The sequence below is a fragment of the Lissotriton helveticus genome, chromosome 9 (assembly GCF_964261635.1).
Source record: "Lissotriton helveticus chromosome 9, aLisHel1.1, whole genome shotgun sequence".
Classification (NCBI taxonomy): Eukaryota; Metazoa; Chordata; class Amphibia; order Caudata; family Salamandridae; genus Lissotriton; species Lissotriton helveticus.
The window spans coordinates 10,512,468-10,530,127 of record NC_136070.1 but is presented as its reverse complement, the minus strand read 5'-3'; the positions used below and the strand labels follow the sequence as shown (position 1 = coordinate 10,530,127).

The 17,660-nt window shown below is 43.6% G+C and overlaps 1 protein-coding gene and 1 long non-coding RNA gene across 6 annotated transcripts in view; one reads left to right on the top strand and one right to left on the bottom strand.

Annotated features, from left to right (window-relative positions):
* Nucleotides 1-17,660, bottom strand: part of LOC144780852 (phospholipase A2 inhibitor and Ly6/PLAUR domain-containing protein-like) — a 172,933-nt gene that overhangs the window by 91,340 nt on the left and 63,933 nt on the right. The window contains exons 1-2 of one of the 2 annotated variants that reach the window (XR_013600808.1): nt 2,904-2,991; nt 2,743-2,818 (exon numbers count right to left, since the gene is read on the bottom strand). Coding sequence is in view for 1 of the 2 variants with exons in the window: in XM_078659350.1 (XP_078515476.1) it covers nt 5,547-5,699 (153 nt within the window). In the remaining variant the exon portion in view is untranslated. Of the gene's footprint in view, nt 1-2,742; nt 2,819-2,903; nt 2,992-5,546; nt 5,700-17,660 lie in introns of those variants that run through there. The other variant, XM_078659350.1, reaches the window with a different exon arrangement.
* Nucleotides 3,101-17,660, top strand: part of LOC144780855 (uncharacterized) — an 800,768-nt gene continuing 786,208 nt past the window's right edge. For all 4 annotated transcript variants that reach the window (XR_013600814.1, XR_013600816.1, XR_013600815.1 and 1 more), the window contains exon 1: nt 3,101-3,167. This is a non-coding gene — a long non-coding RNA (uncharacterized LOC144780855). The remainder of the gene's footprint in view (nt 3,168-17,660) is intronic.

Here is a 17,660-nt window from a genome sequence, read left to right as displayed (position 1 = left end):
ACTAGCTCTTCATTAAGAAGAGTGCCCCCCCCTCCACAAACTACTTGCAATAGTCCTCAAAGCCTTTTATAGTAATCCCAAAATGTTCTTTCTGATGCCAAATATATCTCTTCCTGCAACTTAATGTTAGCTGATCGTTGCCTGTTAACCGCGCATAGACTCCACCCCTGCACCTCTAGGTCAAAGCACTAGAACACTCTTCCACTGGCCATTGGTCAGGAGTTCAAAGTTCATGTGCTTAACTGTTTATGCAGCCAGGCTTGAAGTGTGCTGTGTCCCTCCAGCTCTCAGACCCGATAGTATGTTAGAACAGACATTGAAACCGGTCCCTATACTCATGCCCTTGACTTCCATGGGATTTCTGGACAATAAATGTAATAAAGTATTAGGTAGTCCATGTCAGTGATTCAGTTCTGGTTTATGTTTCACACCTTGTCCTGAATCTTGTTCTCCTTTAGTGTTAGCTATTTCCTAAGCCGTGTTCAGGTGTTTATGACAGCCGCGGCTCAGAGCTCTGGACTTGAGACTAATACAGTGTGAGTTTCTCAAAAGGCCTGGCAATGGGAGGTTCGGAATACATGGTCAACCAATCCCTGGCTCTTCTCCACACAAACAACCTTAACAAAGCCAACAGCCTTGTCTAGTTTAGGTGTTCTTATGCTGTTGGGTTATAATATGGGATAAAATAACAGAAATGTCAGAGAGAAACCAAAATACTGGTCAGGTGGCACACACACACACAGAAAAGTCACGGCTATACCTGCAAAGGTCACGCCCCATATAGAGATCCCCCACCTTGTATCTCATTTGAGCTCTGCATGCAGTTCTTCCTAAGAGTACAGCTATGGCAGTTGTGCCCGTGTACCTCAAGCAAGCAGTCATTTGCCCGTTCCACTGACCTGTTAACATGTTTCGGGTTCTACGGCACTCACATATCTATGGACTTGTTGATTTTTGTTCCACTCCACCTGTTTTCACTCCCATGTACTAAGTGTATTCTTTTTGTAATGTACAACACTGTTTTTCAAAATGTTAATTGCGGCTGCATTTAAATAAACGCATATTTTATTTTATTTAATAATAAAATGTTTATTTTATCTCAGCATTCTTCTCTAGTGCTCTAAGGCACAGTGTATCCGCGCGCTGTACAATTATACAACATGATGCACAGCTTTTTACTGGGCCCTGTTAATAAGTAACTGAAATGAAGTATAAATGGTAGTCACGAGGTAGATCCAAGTATAGATTTATTAAGTTATTATAGGATCATTTCATGTTAGTTACAGGATCAATTCTAGATGACATATGGTAGATCCAAGCTGGTACATGGCCCCACCAGGAGCTGATCTTCATAGCTCACTCACTCAATCCAACTGCCACTCCTCCAGTCCCAGGCATACCCAACATTCCACGCTGTCATCATGCACTCTAAGGTTCCATACACACAGACACATGCAAACCAGCTGAGCTGCTGTAAATGTATTTACAACACATCCTCTTTCCTTAATGAGACAAAGAGAACAAATAAATAAATAGTAACAACGAATTTGTAAAGAAGAGAACAGAAAGCCAAAGATTAAGACAGGCGGGAAAAGTCCATACTAGGAATAGGATGAAAATGAATGGATGTAAACAGGATGCCTCCAAGAAGACGTAGCGAGACACACCACTCCTTCCCTAGGGAACATCATGAAAATATAGAGAAAGTCAGAGAATAATAAGATTAACGTGTGCAGATCTAAACTAAACACACCATAAAACGGGTACAGGTGAGTACAATGTAATGTAGACACAAAGTTTACATAGGTAGGGTGAAAACAGTGAAAAGGATGTGCGCACAGCCCACACTGCAGACTAGTTAAAGAGTATAGAGACCAGCTCTTAAATACTACTACCCTACGACAAAAGAAACAACCATATAAATTTGGAGTGTCAGCAAAACTAAGGTGTTCTAAAAGAAAAATAAACAACTCACACAAAACATGTACCACGTAACACACAATTAAAGTGTAACACACAATTAAAGTGTGAACAACCAAAATTTAAGGGTTGAATGAATTATTCCAGGCATTGCAGGCTTAATAAAATTGCTGCAGGAATCATTGAACGTATGACAGTCTAATTGAAATTGCTGCAATACTCATAAAACAGTCTCTCTAAAATTACTGTATAAATTATTCAACGTATAGCAGTCTTATTGAAATTGCTGCACAACACAGTCTTACTCAAATTGCTGTATATATCAACAGTCTTACTCAAATTGCTGTATATATATCATCTAATAAATAACAGTCTTACTTAAATAGCTGTCATATTTAAATTACTTAACGTATAACAGTCTCATATACAGTCTTATTATAATTGCTGTATAAATGGCTAAAAGTGTATAACAGTCTTAAATAAATTTCAGCATGACTTATCACAAATAGCACTGTCTTATTAAAATTGCTGTTTGTTAAAATATAACAGTGTTACTGAAATTGCTGCCATTTCATAAAATATATCAGAATTATATTAATTCCTGAACATATCGCAAATGGTACAGTCTTATCTAAAACAGCTGTAAGAATCATTATAAATGAAACAGTGTTATTAAAATAGCTGCATAAATCCTTAAAAAAATTATCAGGTATACTTAAATAACTGTATAAATTATAACAGAGATTACAGTCTTATTTAAACAAGTAATAGCTTAAGGAAATCTTGGAACATTCAATGAAGGATTATAAAATGAGTACCAACATCATCCATTAGATGGCAGTATAGGCTTATTTAGACTATGGTAAAACTGTTCATGTTTCAAGAGGAACATTCGTTTCTGTAAAAGAAAAAAAAACGTGTTTTTCTCATTTTCACACGATAACATTTTATAATAAATGAAAGCGCTTGCCAAATATACAAACAGCCAAACGCTGAGTAGAAGACAATGTTCCCAGACGATCAAGATGCCAGGAAGCTGATGAGTACAAGAATACGTGAGGTAGCGTTACCTTATGAAGAGGACTGTAGACAAGAAATGGTATGAGGCAGGTCAAAGGTCAAGGGAGGCACGCAAGAGACGTGAATGCCGGGTGGCTCACGGTACGCTCCAGTCGCAGAGCGTCCAAAGCAGCACGAAAGACGTCACAAGAGGCTCCTGAGGCGCTCCGTGTGTCACCCTGGACCAGGTAAGGTGCGCGAGCACTGGTTTACATTTGAAATACAGCGCAACTGCCAAATAGTACAGGCCTCAGGGAATGGAAAAAATTATATATATTTTAACAAAGTGAAAATTAAATAGGATTACGATGTTGTTTTCCTCTTCAACAGCCGGCATGAATACTTGCCAGTATTTGCCAAAAGCTCCAGAAACATACCGAAGACGTCGTGAATACATTTAAAATTATTCCTTCGACATTCCAGCCTCATCCACTCTCCACTGAGCTGATCGCCTCTTGCCAACAAGTCCACTTTAACTCCTCACTGGTCGAGTAAACATCTTTTGTGAAAGGCAGGAAACTTTACTTGCAGACGACAAGTTATGTTAAAAAAAACAGTTTCCTTTTCATTAAGCCACTGCCTAATCTTGCTCGACTGTGTAAACACAATTTCTCCGGTTAAGTTGTAATTAGCTGTGTAATTAATCTTGACAGTTTATGAAAAGAGATAAATGGCTTTGACTGTCCGGTAATGGACACTGTAATTCACTGAAAATCCACAAATGAAAGCAGGGCATTTCAGATACAGTTCAGACAGTTTTCTCATAACGCTGTTCACTGAGGGCACAGGCTAACACCAATTATCGTTCAAGGAGTCAACATAAGATTAGATTATCACATCCGATTTGGGTGATAAAGAAAGCCCTCACACACTGACCTAGTCAGTGTCATGCTTCATCATCGGGCCCCACCGACAGAGGCCGAATGCCTCTGCGGTGTGCTACGACGCCAGAAAGACTGCGGAGCAGGTTTTTGTGTGTGGAGGGCGTGCTCTTGTTTACAGTGAAATATTAAAAGTGCCTAAAAGAAGGGTATCGGTTTGGAGGTCACAACTAGGTTGACCAGCGGGTCGGAAGCGCTGAGGGCGATGTGCCAGGTCGCTCCGACCCCCTCCCGAGACCCATGGTGCGAGTAGCGCCCCTTTTGAAAGTGCAGTAACACTCCAAATTTACGGAGTATTTTTGGAATCGAGTATTTTACTCTTCCACCATTTTTATGCACTTTTTTCACTTCTTACTTTTCACTTTCACGTCCCCAGGTCAGGGTGGGTGATTAGAGAGCCCATACCGCCGGGGTATAGTCCTGATGAATGCCACGGTAATATACCACCCTTATGGCTGAAACATGTTGACTGGAATGAATTGAGTATATTCTGTATTTTACCAACCTTGAACCTTGGCATATAAATACAGACACGTAATACTCCTTATTTTGTGCCTCAGGGATCATTTATTAAATATATTTTTTTCGATACGCTTCTTTTAGGCACTTTTAATATTTCACTGTAAACAAGAGCACGCCCTCCACACACAAAAACCTGCTCCGCAGTCTTTCTGGCGTCGTAGCACACCGCAGAGGCATTCGGCCTCTGTCGGTGGGGCCCGATGATGAAGCATGACACTGACTAGGTCAGTGTGTGAGGGCTTTCTTTATCACCCAAATCGGATGTGATAATCTAATCTTATGTTGACTCCTTGAACTGTGGTCTGTATAGTTTACGCTTAGACTGATCAAGTGTTTGATCTGACCTCTCTTTTCTTGTTTTTGTATGACTAACCGGGGACTAAGAGAGTGCCTCATTCTCCCTACCTCTCCTATTGTTATTGAATAACACCAATTATCTTCAATGGTTTATAAATTAAGTGAAAACAGCCGCCTCAGATATGCTCAGTATGCTCACAGTATTTAAGGCAAACAGGTTGTCCCATTTGAACAATGTCTCTCTTCTTAAGTTTGTCAAACAGTTTGTCTTTAAAATCTTTAATCTCTTCCTTCAAGTTAATGCATGTAAGGAGTAAAAAAAAACGCTTAAGCAGGCTGTCCTGATGGTAGTGGACACTGGTGGGGCAAGTGGGCGTTCTTCTCCTATTTTAAGGTTTATTTTCTTTAAGTGGTTTCCTTAAGTAGTTCCTTATGTAGTTCCTTATTTAAAATATAAACAGTCTCATACCTCAGGTAGCCAGCAAGGGGTTTCTTCGCAGGGTTTCTTTGCCAGATCGTCGCCAATGAAATGAAGTATAAATGGTAGTCACGAGGTAGATCCAAGTATAGATTTATTAAGTTATTATAGGATCATTTCATGTTAGTTACAGGATCAATTCTAGATGACATATGGTAGATCCAAGCTGGTACATGGCCCCACCAGGAGCTGATCTTCATCGCTCACTCACTCAATCCAACTGCCACTCCTCCAGTCCCAGGCATACCCAACATTCCACGCTGTCATCATGCACTCTAAGGTTCCATACACACAGACACATGCAAACCAGCTGAGCTGCTGTAAATGTATTTACAACAGTAACCATATTAAATAATTGATAACGGTGATGAATCATCCGTGAGGGTTACCTGGTTGGGAGCCGCCTGATCTATTTAAGGTGATACAACGGTCCTCGCTGCCTGAACAGGGAACGCTCCCCATAGGTGTGCATTCATCAGAGGAGTTGTCCGTGTAGCAAGTTGGACACGTGAATCCGTTTGAAATCCCGTTTCCAGGGTACACTAAAGGAACAAGGAAAATACATCTCAGGGGTTTTTCCACTACATTTGAGGAATAAAACAAATCACAAAGGTGATGATGTCCAATCCAATGTCAAAGAGATATGAGGACCTGTCCTTTCAGAACCACATCACTCCTGGTAAGACTGCCCCAGTTAGCCACCTCCACAAGGGAGCTACTCACTTCTCAAATCTCCAATATACAGGAGGCCCATTGTGCATTCCTGGACAAACATACAGTTTCCAGACAGGGGATAACCAGGTCTATCGGTACATCTCCTCTACTGGCGACATGCTGCACCAAAGGGCCTGCCAGTCTCACCTGCAATGCAAGCTGTCCCAGCATCTTTATAGATGAATGTGTTAACATTTTCCTCAGAACCTCTGACCACGACACTGTGGCCCGTGGACTCCACAGAATAAACTTTGGAGCCAACCCCATTGACCTCATATAATGTAGACTGTGAGGCCTTTTCACTCTCTACTGGGGTAGTGAAGCCAGGCCATCAAGACTTATTCTTGGAGAAGTATTTACATAGCAAGATAAAGTAAATAACACTCAACAAACTCAAGATGGAAAAAATACACATTCTTTTTTTTTATAAATCTTTTTATTAAGTAGACAATGAAAGGACCTGCAGTGCGTCCATTAGCACATATGTTTCATACACTTTCAAGGTTGTCTGTCTTACTGTTTTCATTCTTGACATTTTGGCCTTTTGCCACATGTTCTTGTCACCAAGGTTACTTCTTCTGGCCTTCCTCTTCACAACTCAATTATTTGGATGTTCTGTAAATAATGTTATGCCACTGCTCTGTCAATCAATCATGACAAAGTTTTTCTGAGCAGACGTAGCAAAATTGATTTACGCACATCAAATAAAGCAATCCATGGAAGATTGTCAGTTTCTTTCCCTTCACATACCGCCCAAACTTTAAAAATTCCATTTTGCAACGCTCTTGAACATCGCACTTTGAACGGACCCTTACTCCTGCTGGGCACCTGCACTTTTCCCTTGCTTCCCGGAGGACGCCATAACTTCACAGAGCCGGTCCCGCAACACAGGGCACGCTCTGGGCCAAGACCGGGCCAAGACGGGCCTGTCTCAGCCCATCAGAGACCGAAGTTAGCCGGGCTGGGCCACCCCCCTGAAAAGTACTGTATGGACTAATTGCCATTAATATGATTTCATATTATATTTATCTTATCAAATTGAGCGGAAAGGATTAAGATGGGCAAAAGGAAGGCGGGTGCTACTCCCTCGGTTTTCACAGGTGGGCAACAGTCCCTGATGAATGCTCTGACAGGGGCTATGGGGGCAATCGAGGAACAAATTAACTCAGTCGAGGAGTCCTTGACGCAAGGAAGGGTGGGCACGGTGGCTATAACTAACCGCAGAGTCCATCCACCTACTGTCCCCTCCAATGGTACGCGGGAGGGAACAGTAGTCCAGGCTCCCCAAAATGGGTGTGTGCAAGAGTCCTCAGGGCGTATATATGTTAGCGATCCGGAATGTGACCCACAGCCACCATCTACACCTCCGAGAGACTCCGAGGCTCTGGAGGAACCCAAAATTTAACTCTTCCATGAGTAAAAGTAAGAAAGTTTTGACCAACACAAGCAAACAGGGTTAGACGGATGAAGACAGGAGGTCTGTGTCCTCTGCGGTATCTTCAACTAACACGCTAATAGAGGGCCAGTCGGACAAACTCTGTAAAATTATTAGGACAATAGATGATTTGCATAATTATGTTGTCGACGCATTGACTAAATTAACAGATAGAGTGGGGGCTAGCGAAGGTTTTTTGAATGGCGATAACAGGGTTATGAATAGCACCATTGACGCAAAATCTCACATCATGCCCTGCTCCACAGTAGTTTTACAATCACACGAGGATAACCCACTCTTACAAACTGCCCCACAAGAAAGCTTGGCTTTAGGCCCTATGGTTCATCGGGTTCCCCATGGTCCATCTCTAGCTGCACCATCTTCTACTAGGTTGCCGGCAAAGTATGAGGCTGATGGATACTCAAGGGAAAAGAGATTGAAAGGCTACAAGGTTGGCGGGTATCTGGCACGGCCACCGAATCCACGGCGACCATGTGCAATACCTTTCTCCAACTACCCCCTCGAGTAACTCCCTCTACAGTAATTGTCGCTAATGTCCCAGGTCCCCTTACATTAGTGTCTGAAGCCTGAGAGGCCTTGCATAATAAATCTCTATTTTGGTAGGGCGGAAAAACTGGTCTAACAGAAGCTCTCTTTGCTAAATTTAAAATGGCCAGACGGGTCACTTGGGTAGGGAGAGACGGAAAACCCTACAGGGCGACTGTGTCGTGTTGACCTTTAGTGACCCACCCTTAGTACAGGCCATGTTATCAGGGCAGGGATTCATACATTGTACATACTGGTATCAATGTCTTACCTTTAGGGTCTTTTTACCAGCCACAAGCTGTTAAGCAGTATATAACCCAGGCTGGGGGTCCACATGCAAACACCATGACTCACTAGAATGTTCCGGTTCATAACCGTTTTGACGTCTTACCTACACTCGAGGACATAGATTGACCGAGTGTAGCAGGCGAATTAAGTGCACAAAATGGGAGAGGGGTTGGGCCAGCCCCCAATAACTTTTTAGGTTGTTTTAGGGGCTCTTCTTTGGACCTGGTCATCGCACCAGGGCCCCGTGCCCCCATGGGACCTGTAATAACAGCTCTAGATTTAATAGGACACGATACACCTATCAATAAATTAAATAGCCATACTGATGGGGGTTGCCCCCCCGGGACCTGTAATAATACCTCCAGGCTTAATGGGACAGGATACTCATACTAAAGAAGCAAATAGCCACATTGATGGGGTTACACCAAAAGAGGGATTATACGAAAGGCGGACTGCCTGTAAAATACTTTTCTGGAATGTCGCAGGGTTGTCCTCAAAAGTATCTGATCCCCAGTGGTTAACTTTTGTACAAGAGAGATGGATGGTGAAGGAAAAACACATTAAATGGTACCGAACCTTCCATACTCCAGCAACTATTACGGACAACGTGAGAAACAAGGGTGGCCTATGTATTTATGTATCCAATACTGTCGGGGTGAACAAGTTAAATCTTAACCCCTTCTGTGTTCGTGACGGAGTGGTTCCGTCACAGTGCCACCACCCCGCCCACGCTGCAGGAAATCCGCACCTGCGCGGCTGTTCTATTGAGCGGGCGGGGCCGTGACGGAACCACTCCGTCACAAGCACAGCGCGCCCGTGGCTCGTGATGGACTGGTTCCATCACGAGCATGGCGGCACCGCGCAGTCTCCCCCCTTCCCCCTCAGCACCGCGGCAGAATTACCGCCGCGGCCAAGGGGTTAAAATCGAGACGGTTGATTATCAGATTTTACTATTATATGTAGATAAAAAGTATTGTGTTGCATTGTTAAATTTTTACAACATTATCCCTAAAGGACAGATAATCAGTGTACTGATGAATTTACAGACTGCAAGATGACCTGTCCAGTGATAGGTGTATTATTTGGGGATGGGATTTTAACCAATTTTTGTGGCAACATATTAGGCAGGGTATCTGTGGCCTAAGATAGAGATGATGACCAGGCACACTTTTTACACATACCGACGGGGTCAGTTTGATCTGGGCTATGCTAAAGATCTGTGTAAACCAACTGTGCCCCTTAAGCCTACTTTTAATGGTAGAGGTTGCAACACTATTATTGGCTTTGTCCTAACCTTGAATAGACATCCTAGTAAGGGCTGCAACTTTGTAACTCATTCTATTGCTATGAGTGACTTTGATTTGGGGAGCCCTGTTAGGGTCAAGAGGGATTCGAGAACCCAATATGATTTTAATATTGATCTAACTAGAATCAATGGGTACTCTTAGAGCTGGTCCAAAGTAGATCCAAATACATTTATTGAGCAACGAGTATATATGTGTAAAGAGGATTTTGCAGTATGTCTCAGCGAGGTTGCCGGAAAGAAGCCGTCTTAAATGCTTTCAATATTATTCGGGGGAGATTAGGAATTTATTAACAGTGAAATTAAAACAGAGACACCAAAAGGTGCAGGGCTGGTTTAACCAGGAATGTACTAAGGCTCATTTGAATCTACAGAAGGCGCGTCACAAAAAGAATAGAAGTCGTGTAGAAATAAGACTGGCCAGGATTTTGTATAGGCGTGGTTTCAAAGCACGGAAGACACAAATAAGGGTGGCTGCGTGGCAGGTTCTGCATGATGCGTGCCTTCGGAGAGACAATAATAGCTTTTGGAAAGCTTGATCCCCCTTGATCCAATGCCCCCTCAAGTTCTGAGCTCTCTGGACTCAGCCTCACTCCTTATTATTTTGGATGTCCTGAACGCCTCGCTAACAGAAGCTATTGTTCCTAGTGACTGGAAGCACGCTATGGTGGTTCCACTGTTGAAAAAGGCTAACGCTGACCCCAACAATCCTTCTAATTTTCGCCCTATTTCTTTGATTTCATGTTTTTCCAAGATCTTGGAAAAACATGTTAACTCTTTGCTTAATTCATATGTTGAAACCTCCAATTTTTTACATGGTTCTCAATCCGGGTTCAGGGCTGGTTTTTCTACGGAGACCACTCTGTTGGGTGTGTCAGAGACCATTAGACGGCAGGTGGACAATGGGGAGACGGTGGCACTCATCTTGCTTGATTTGAGTGCCGCATTCGACACCGTCTCCCATTCCATCTTGTTGTCCACCCTGAAGGCTATTGGCGTCGGAGGCTCCGCCCTGGCCTGGATTGCTAATTTTCTTTCTGATCGCACGTTTCAAGTTTTCTCTTCTTCTTCTGTTTCATCCATATTCCCTTCCACTCACGGTGTTCCCCAAGGGTCTATCCTTAGTCCCCTTTTCTTTAACCTGTATGTGAGACCCCTTGCTTTTTTGGCAGAACAGGCTGGTCTCACAATTTATTCCTATGCTGATGACACTCAAGTCATCTACTCATTGTCTACCAATAAAAATCTTCCCTCTTCTACTCTTCAATCCGGGCTGAAACAAATATCAGATTGGATGCTGAAGCACAAATTAAAATTAAACGGGGACAAGACCGAACTGCTCCTGTTTGGTTCAGACACCTCGCTCTGGGGCCCACAACATTGGCCACCTGAGATGGGGCCTTTACCTATTCCCACCGTGTCTGCTCGTAATCTAGGGGTTATCTTTGATAACCAGCTATCATTTAAACAACACGCGGTGAAAGTCTCAGCCACCTGTACCACCATCATCAGGTGGCTGAGGAAAATTACGTGGATGCTGCCTGCCGACACCCTGAGATCTGTAGTCCAGGCTCTTGTCACCTCACGCCTGGACTATGGGAATATCCTATTCCTCGGTGCCGGCAAGGAGGTGACCAGGAGGTTTCAGGTGGTACAGAATATGTCAGTCCGCCTTATCTGTCACCTCCCTGCGAGATCCTCGGTCTCACAGCATAGGCGTAAACTGCACTGGTTATGCATCGAGAGCAGAATTAAATTCAAAGCACTCTGCTATATGCACAAGATCATGACAGGTAGAGCCCCTCATTATCTTTCTGTTTTGGTTCAGCAATACATCCCCCCCGTACACTTAGGTCCTCCACTCAGAACAAATGTAAGATCCCTCGTGTCACCAGAGCCAAAATGGGAGGACGCTCGTTTTCCCTGCTGGCACCCTCGTTATGGAACTCCTTACCCCAATCTCTGCGCTCTGAACTTTGTTTTCTGAAATTCCGGAAAGGAATTAAAACTTGGCTTTTTGATTTTTAACCTTCCTGGTCTGACTTTCCCTGTTTCCCTTTCTGCTCAGTTTGCTTAGCGCCGGGAAACCTCCGGGTAGCTGTGCGCTTGATAAATGTAATTATAAAGCAGTTAATGCGCCCTTTTTAGCCTCAAGCGATATACCATCTGTAAAAATAGCGATAAGTGAGGATGAATGGGTTCAACATTTCACTGCGCTATATAAGATGATAAACAGGTCCAAATTGATTTAGACCCAGATTTCTCTGGTTAAGCCTCGAATGCACAAGGTACAACGTTTCCATTAGCTACATGCTTCTCCGTAGAGGAGCTCATCCGTGCAATTAATGAGAGTGCAGCTGGCAAAGCTCCGGGCCGGATGGAGTCCCTGTGGATTTGTATAAATCCAATACTCCTGTTTGGGCTCCATTATTAACAAATGTCTTGGGAAGTTGTTGCCGTCACAGCTTTATTTCCTCATGGTTTGATGCAATAGGGATCCCGATTTTTAAAAAGGGGGATAGAAATGAACCAAGATGTTACCGCCCAATCTCCCTGATGGATTCCCTCCTTAAAGTGGTAGGGCCGGTTATTTTAAATAAGCTGTTGTATTCCGTATAGGTGCCCAAATATAGGCTTTACTAAAATATGCCCTTCTATAGGCACAACTCACGTTGCCCCTATTTAGGCATAGATTTCCCAGACCTTATTTGGGCAAGAACCAGGTACTCCATGTAAAGGCATGGTCTTTCACCTACATCCGTTCCCCTTTACGTACCAGCGAGCTCTTAGAAACGGACCCTTCTTCCTGGAAAACTTCCCCGGTACAGAACTATTGATTTCCTAAGAACTCATCCATATGCATGAACCCATGGGTTCATTCCTGACGTCTTTCTTTGTCCGTGAGAACAAGATAGGAGTATAGAGGGAAAGGAAACTAGGACGCCCTCCACTCAGTAAATTGCCAAAATACAAAACTCCTAAGCGCAGCACTCGGAATGGGATTATACCCAATCTAAGATGGCGTACCCTTCTAGGAGAGTATTAAAACGTTGTAAAGTTAGAAATATGAATACTCCACCAAACCTCATTTATTATGTGGGACCTATTTAATAGTCGGTTATTAAATACGAGATGTTGCTGGTAATAAACTGAGACACGTGGTAATCGGCACATGTGAAGTAGCCACCTATTTCGCGAGGCTGTGGGCCCTATTCGAACATAGTACGTAACTAAAGGGGATATTGGATTAATATCTCAATTTATGACCCAAAATCAAATAAAAATTGGTAAGCTCGTAATATCGTGAGAGTTCGGCGAGACTCTCGCAGGCTACATACATAACATTGGCCTGAGACTGCTCTAAAATGACCGCGGGTATCACATGATTATCCCAGCCAATCAGAGGGCACGAAAACCGGCAGCGCACACTCTAAAGAGATCAGCTGAGAAATGTGCCGGTGTCCGAGTGCTGAGAAGACGCCGGACAGTTATTCTCCACCGTAATCTTTGCATGGGGTTTGCAGCGTGTAACCTTGATAAGCAAACTTCTAATCACAGGTATAAGGATATTCTTTTAAAGCATAACCCCGGTTTTTGTTGTTGTTTGATTTAGCAACAGAAACGAAGGGAGACTGGACCCAGCTCACCTATGGGGGCTGTATTCCTTTTAAAGTCTTCTTGGCTGGTATGAGAGGCAAGGCTAACTGAGGGGTAACTATTGCATTATATACAGCATCATGCTTGTTTGACTGTGCAAAATAGCATTGGGAATTGAACAAGGGTGGATAGTAGGTAACCTCGACTATGCATGTTTTATGTTTTATTACAGCACGCAAAGCCCAGTGTCCTTTGCGGTGGCATTTAAATTGGTTTGCCCTGAGGAAATTGCCTGATAGAAACCAAGGCAATGAAACATGTCGGCTGTAAGTAGGGTGTGAATCGATTGGTAGTATTCACATCCCTCTTTTTATTGTTTATATGTGTACTGTATGCAACAAGAAAGGAACACTAGTAAAGTTTTTGTCCTGGTTGCACAGTGGATTATATGTTAAGTGTTAAAGTGTTGTACGTTTTGTTACATATAATTTGTGTTCACTGCACCACTCACTGTCTTTTCTTTGGGTTTAGGACACGTTTATGTTACGGCTTGATGGCACCAATGATGATAACAGGGCCATCCTGGTGAGTACCAGCCAGGGGTCCCATTGGTGGTGCGCCCGTGAGGTGCCATCTCGCCTTTCTCACCTTTTTCTGTTGTCATTTTAGGTGAATGTGGGTCTTGTGTTTGTCTAAGTTTGTTGATCAGAGTTGGGCTGTTTTTAATAACGGCAGTAGACTGAGACATCCCCTACTCTAAATCTTTGTAAGAAGAGAGGTCTGTTGTAATTCATGTACAACTAGCGATGTCTGTAGATCATTAGACGAGAACTGCCTGGAACACTAGGACATTTGTATTTTGGCAATCTTTCTTTGTCCGACATTACGTCCACACGTCATTACGTCCATACTAACCACATATTATGTTAATGCAGACTATGCATAACACCTTTGGGGTATGAATACACCACCTTTTGCTCAGACAAAATAGAGGAGACCTCTGTTCCAGAGGTGCACGTGACTCCCGGACAGACGAATTGACCAGAGACGCTTTCATCCCATCTGCAGTGATTCCAGCGCGCAGTGTTCTAACTTCCCTTGCGGGGTGTTAGAGTTCGAGACCAGGACAGAGATTTCACAACTCTCTCATTCTCAGGTATAGAGCTGACTAGAACTTGGAGGGACTGTGGGGATACCCAACCACAGCATAATATCCTATAGCTTACAGCACCTACTCCTTACCATGCACGTACACTTAGGGTTAGGTACATTTGGGTAGAATTAGGTAGGAATGCATTACTGGAGTACTCATACTTTTACTACTACTTTTAGCCATATGTTTTATGTATAAGAATGCACTCATTGAACGATGCTAGAGCAATACTATTTATTTATGCTGGTAATACTGTGCATCTTATATCTCGCATACTGTCTTACGATTGTAGCAGCTCACATCTCTTACAACAGATAGACAACTGTTCAATAAATACTTATTGAAACGCCCGTCAGTTATTTCTGTCTAACTCTGAAAACATAAGCATGCACGACTGACTGAGCAAAACATTATCTTATTGTTTCCACGATGATGAGAGATCAGGGTTGTCATGTTATGTGGTTGCAAGAAACTACTCCCTTCTTGTCGCCAACAAGTTTCTAGTGGCCCTGTGAGCTAGCTGGTACACAGGAACAAGGTTAGCATACTCAATAGGGGCTTATAGACTCCAAACGCGAAGAACCTATTTGGGGAAATAGGAACTACATGACATGACGCCGCCAACGTTTCGTAAGGCACTTTAACAGTAGATTCTGCGTAGCTCAGTCGTGCTTTTCTCAGAGACCCCTACTCACAACTCCAAAGACATCTGGATTGGGTAGGGATAAAAGTGCGCCACAGCCGAGTAGGAAAAAATCCTATTTTTTTGTTGGTTTATATCAAATTTGAAGGACATAATGTTTCCCGTTTTGTGCACCTTATCTTCGTTTCCTTGAAACTAGTTCTGTGTTTTAAAACACAATGTCAGAGGGTACAGATCCCTAAGCTAAACTCGATGTACTAAATTCAGTCTTAGAGAGACTGATGAGGATGCCATTAATATTCCTACTAACTTAAGAAAAGCTATCACCATTAAACTCGTAAAAAACGGTTTGATTGCAAGGGGTGGTAGAGTAGTCTTCATGATAGAGGTAAATGAGGCATTTCAGACGGAGGTGTTCTACTCCTGGGCTCTATTCCCAGCAGCAAATCCAATGACAAGCTTGTTTCACTTCTACAAGGAAGAAGAACCACCAGTAGAATATACTCCTTTCGATGATATTGAAGTTTCGTTGAACATGTTCTCTGGTTTAAAGGCGCCCTAAATCACATAAGACAAACAACTAGGTTCGGTCCACTAGGTAGGCAAGTAGCTACATGGCCGATTTTAGCCGGTTACTTACCTCGGGCCTCATTTATGACCAATTGCTGCGTGAAAACAGCGATGCGTCACTTTTCAGTGCGCCCCCTTGCGACACGATTGATGCGTCATATTTACTGTATGACGCATCATGTCGCAAGGAGTTACAGATACGTCAGTATTTCTGGACTGTGTCACAAATGTGACGCAACTCCAGCAATGTGTCCTTTCACAAGGGCCAAGCCCCATGCGAAAGGGCCTACATTAGTCTTACGCCTGCTGTGAGGCAGGCGTAAGATATTGACCCATTTGCACCCTAGAAGTGGCGCAGTGAAATCTGGTAGATTTCACTGCGTCACTTCTAAAGGGCTTACTTACGTGGGAACGCCCACCCTACATACATTACACCTGACACAGGTATAATGTAGTGCAGGGGTTTACAAAGTGAAGCATCACTTTGTAAATAGGTGCAACAGGAGGCATGTTTTACGGCGCCGATGCGTCACAAAAAGTGACACAACTGAAGCGCAAAACTGTCGTAAGGCCTCATAAATAAGGCCCACATCCTGACATTGAAACAATGCCACACTTGACTTATTAAGACAACACAAAGAGCTAATAAAACTCTATAGGCAGGTAATTCAATATGTCATGCGGACATTAACAGTCCAGCCACCTTTGGCTGTACCGAATGCAGCCCCTCAACAGGGGTCGGCATTTAAAATCACTCCACAGACTTTACACACAGTGATGGTTAAAATACCCTCAAAACATGAACAAATTCCGTTCTGGATAGCGCAGAAAATAACACAAATTGAACCTGTATTTCCAAATACCAGCGCTTATGAAAAACACAGAATGTTAACAATCTGCTTGCCCATGGGGATCACACCACAACTGGAGGACTGCACCTCTTGGGTCACAGTCTTTGCTGCCATATATACTAAAATTCATGGTATACCATCCTTAGCAGTGATTCCAGTTGTGCTGAAACAAATACAAAACGAGTACGGAACAGAGCCTGCTCTGAACTTGGGGATGAAACTACTGTAAGAAATGGGGTTACCAAATCTCCAGGGGGGGTAGTACGGAACCAAGCGGGCAGGCCAAACTTCGGAGGACATGTGAAGCATTCACGCAGTACCCACAGACGACACACCAGGCACACCACAAAAGAGGCAGGACACCAGCTTGAGTTGGAAAATTAGTAAGTAGTTTAGTATATCTCCAACCTGCAAAGCAAAAATGCATAAACACTGGTATCACAACAAGTCGCCAACTGGCACCAGAGCCAAGTGTATCAGGGGGGATTATTTACAAGGGGGACAATGGGAAAGAGGTTCAGTCCGTAAGTCCATGGCTGAAAGGAAAAGAATGTGATTAAATTGACATTAAACCTGGGGTCAATATGGCGTGGCCAACTCAGGCTCTAATCCTTTGTAGTAGGCTGTAATTGCAAAATACAACATTAGCATACGTACACACTGTGCACTATAGCTCCAACCCGACCCCTGTAAAGGAAGAACTTCATGGCATCACAGCACATGATAACAGACAGGAGCACCTGTAATAAAGCAGCAAGGCTTGCTCATTAACATGGGATGCAACCAGGGGCCTGGAATGACACGTCAGGCCAGCATAGGGGCAGGACCATTAGTATAAAACATCAGGGAGTATACAACAGCATACATAACCCCCCATCAGGCATTAATACTAGGCCATCAGCACACTGGGCGCGAAACCATCTGCCTAAGCATCACCCCAGCATTAACATAAAACTCGGCCCTAACTCATGGAGGTCATGCAGATAGCAGTCACATGAACACTAGGCCCAAATCGCATTGAACCTGGGGGCATTTATGCATTTAACATGTGCCTGACTCTAGGCCTGTGAACCTCAACCTAGGGCAATCCCTCCTCGGGGCATAGACAGGTAGATCGGATGTCAGGCCTAAACCTTTCAGGGAAAATCAGGCAACAGGTAAAAATGTGCATTTCATTGAGCATATCACTTGGCTATACATATCGAACCTTTCCCTGGGGGCCACTTCAACACTCTACCTTTCCCCCGTGGCCTTTATGATGAGCAGGGGACTCTGTAGGCAGATCAGAAGGGCCTAACTGGCATCCGGTGGTTAACCAATCCCCCAGCGGTCACTAGTGGCTTTTACTCGTGTTCTGGGCACTCGGGCCCTTATCAGTCAACAAGGGGGGTGGGCGGACACCG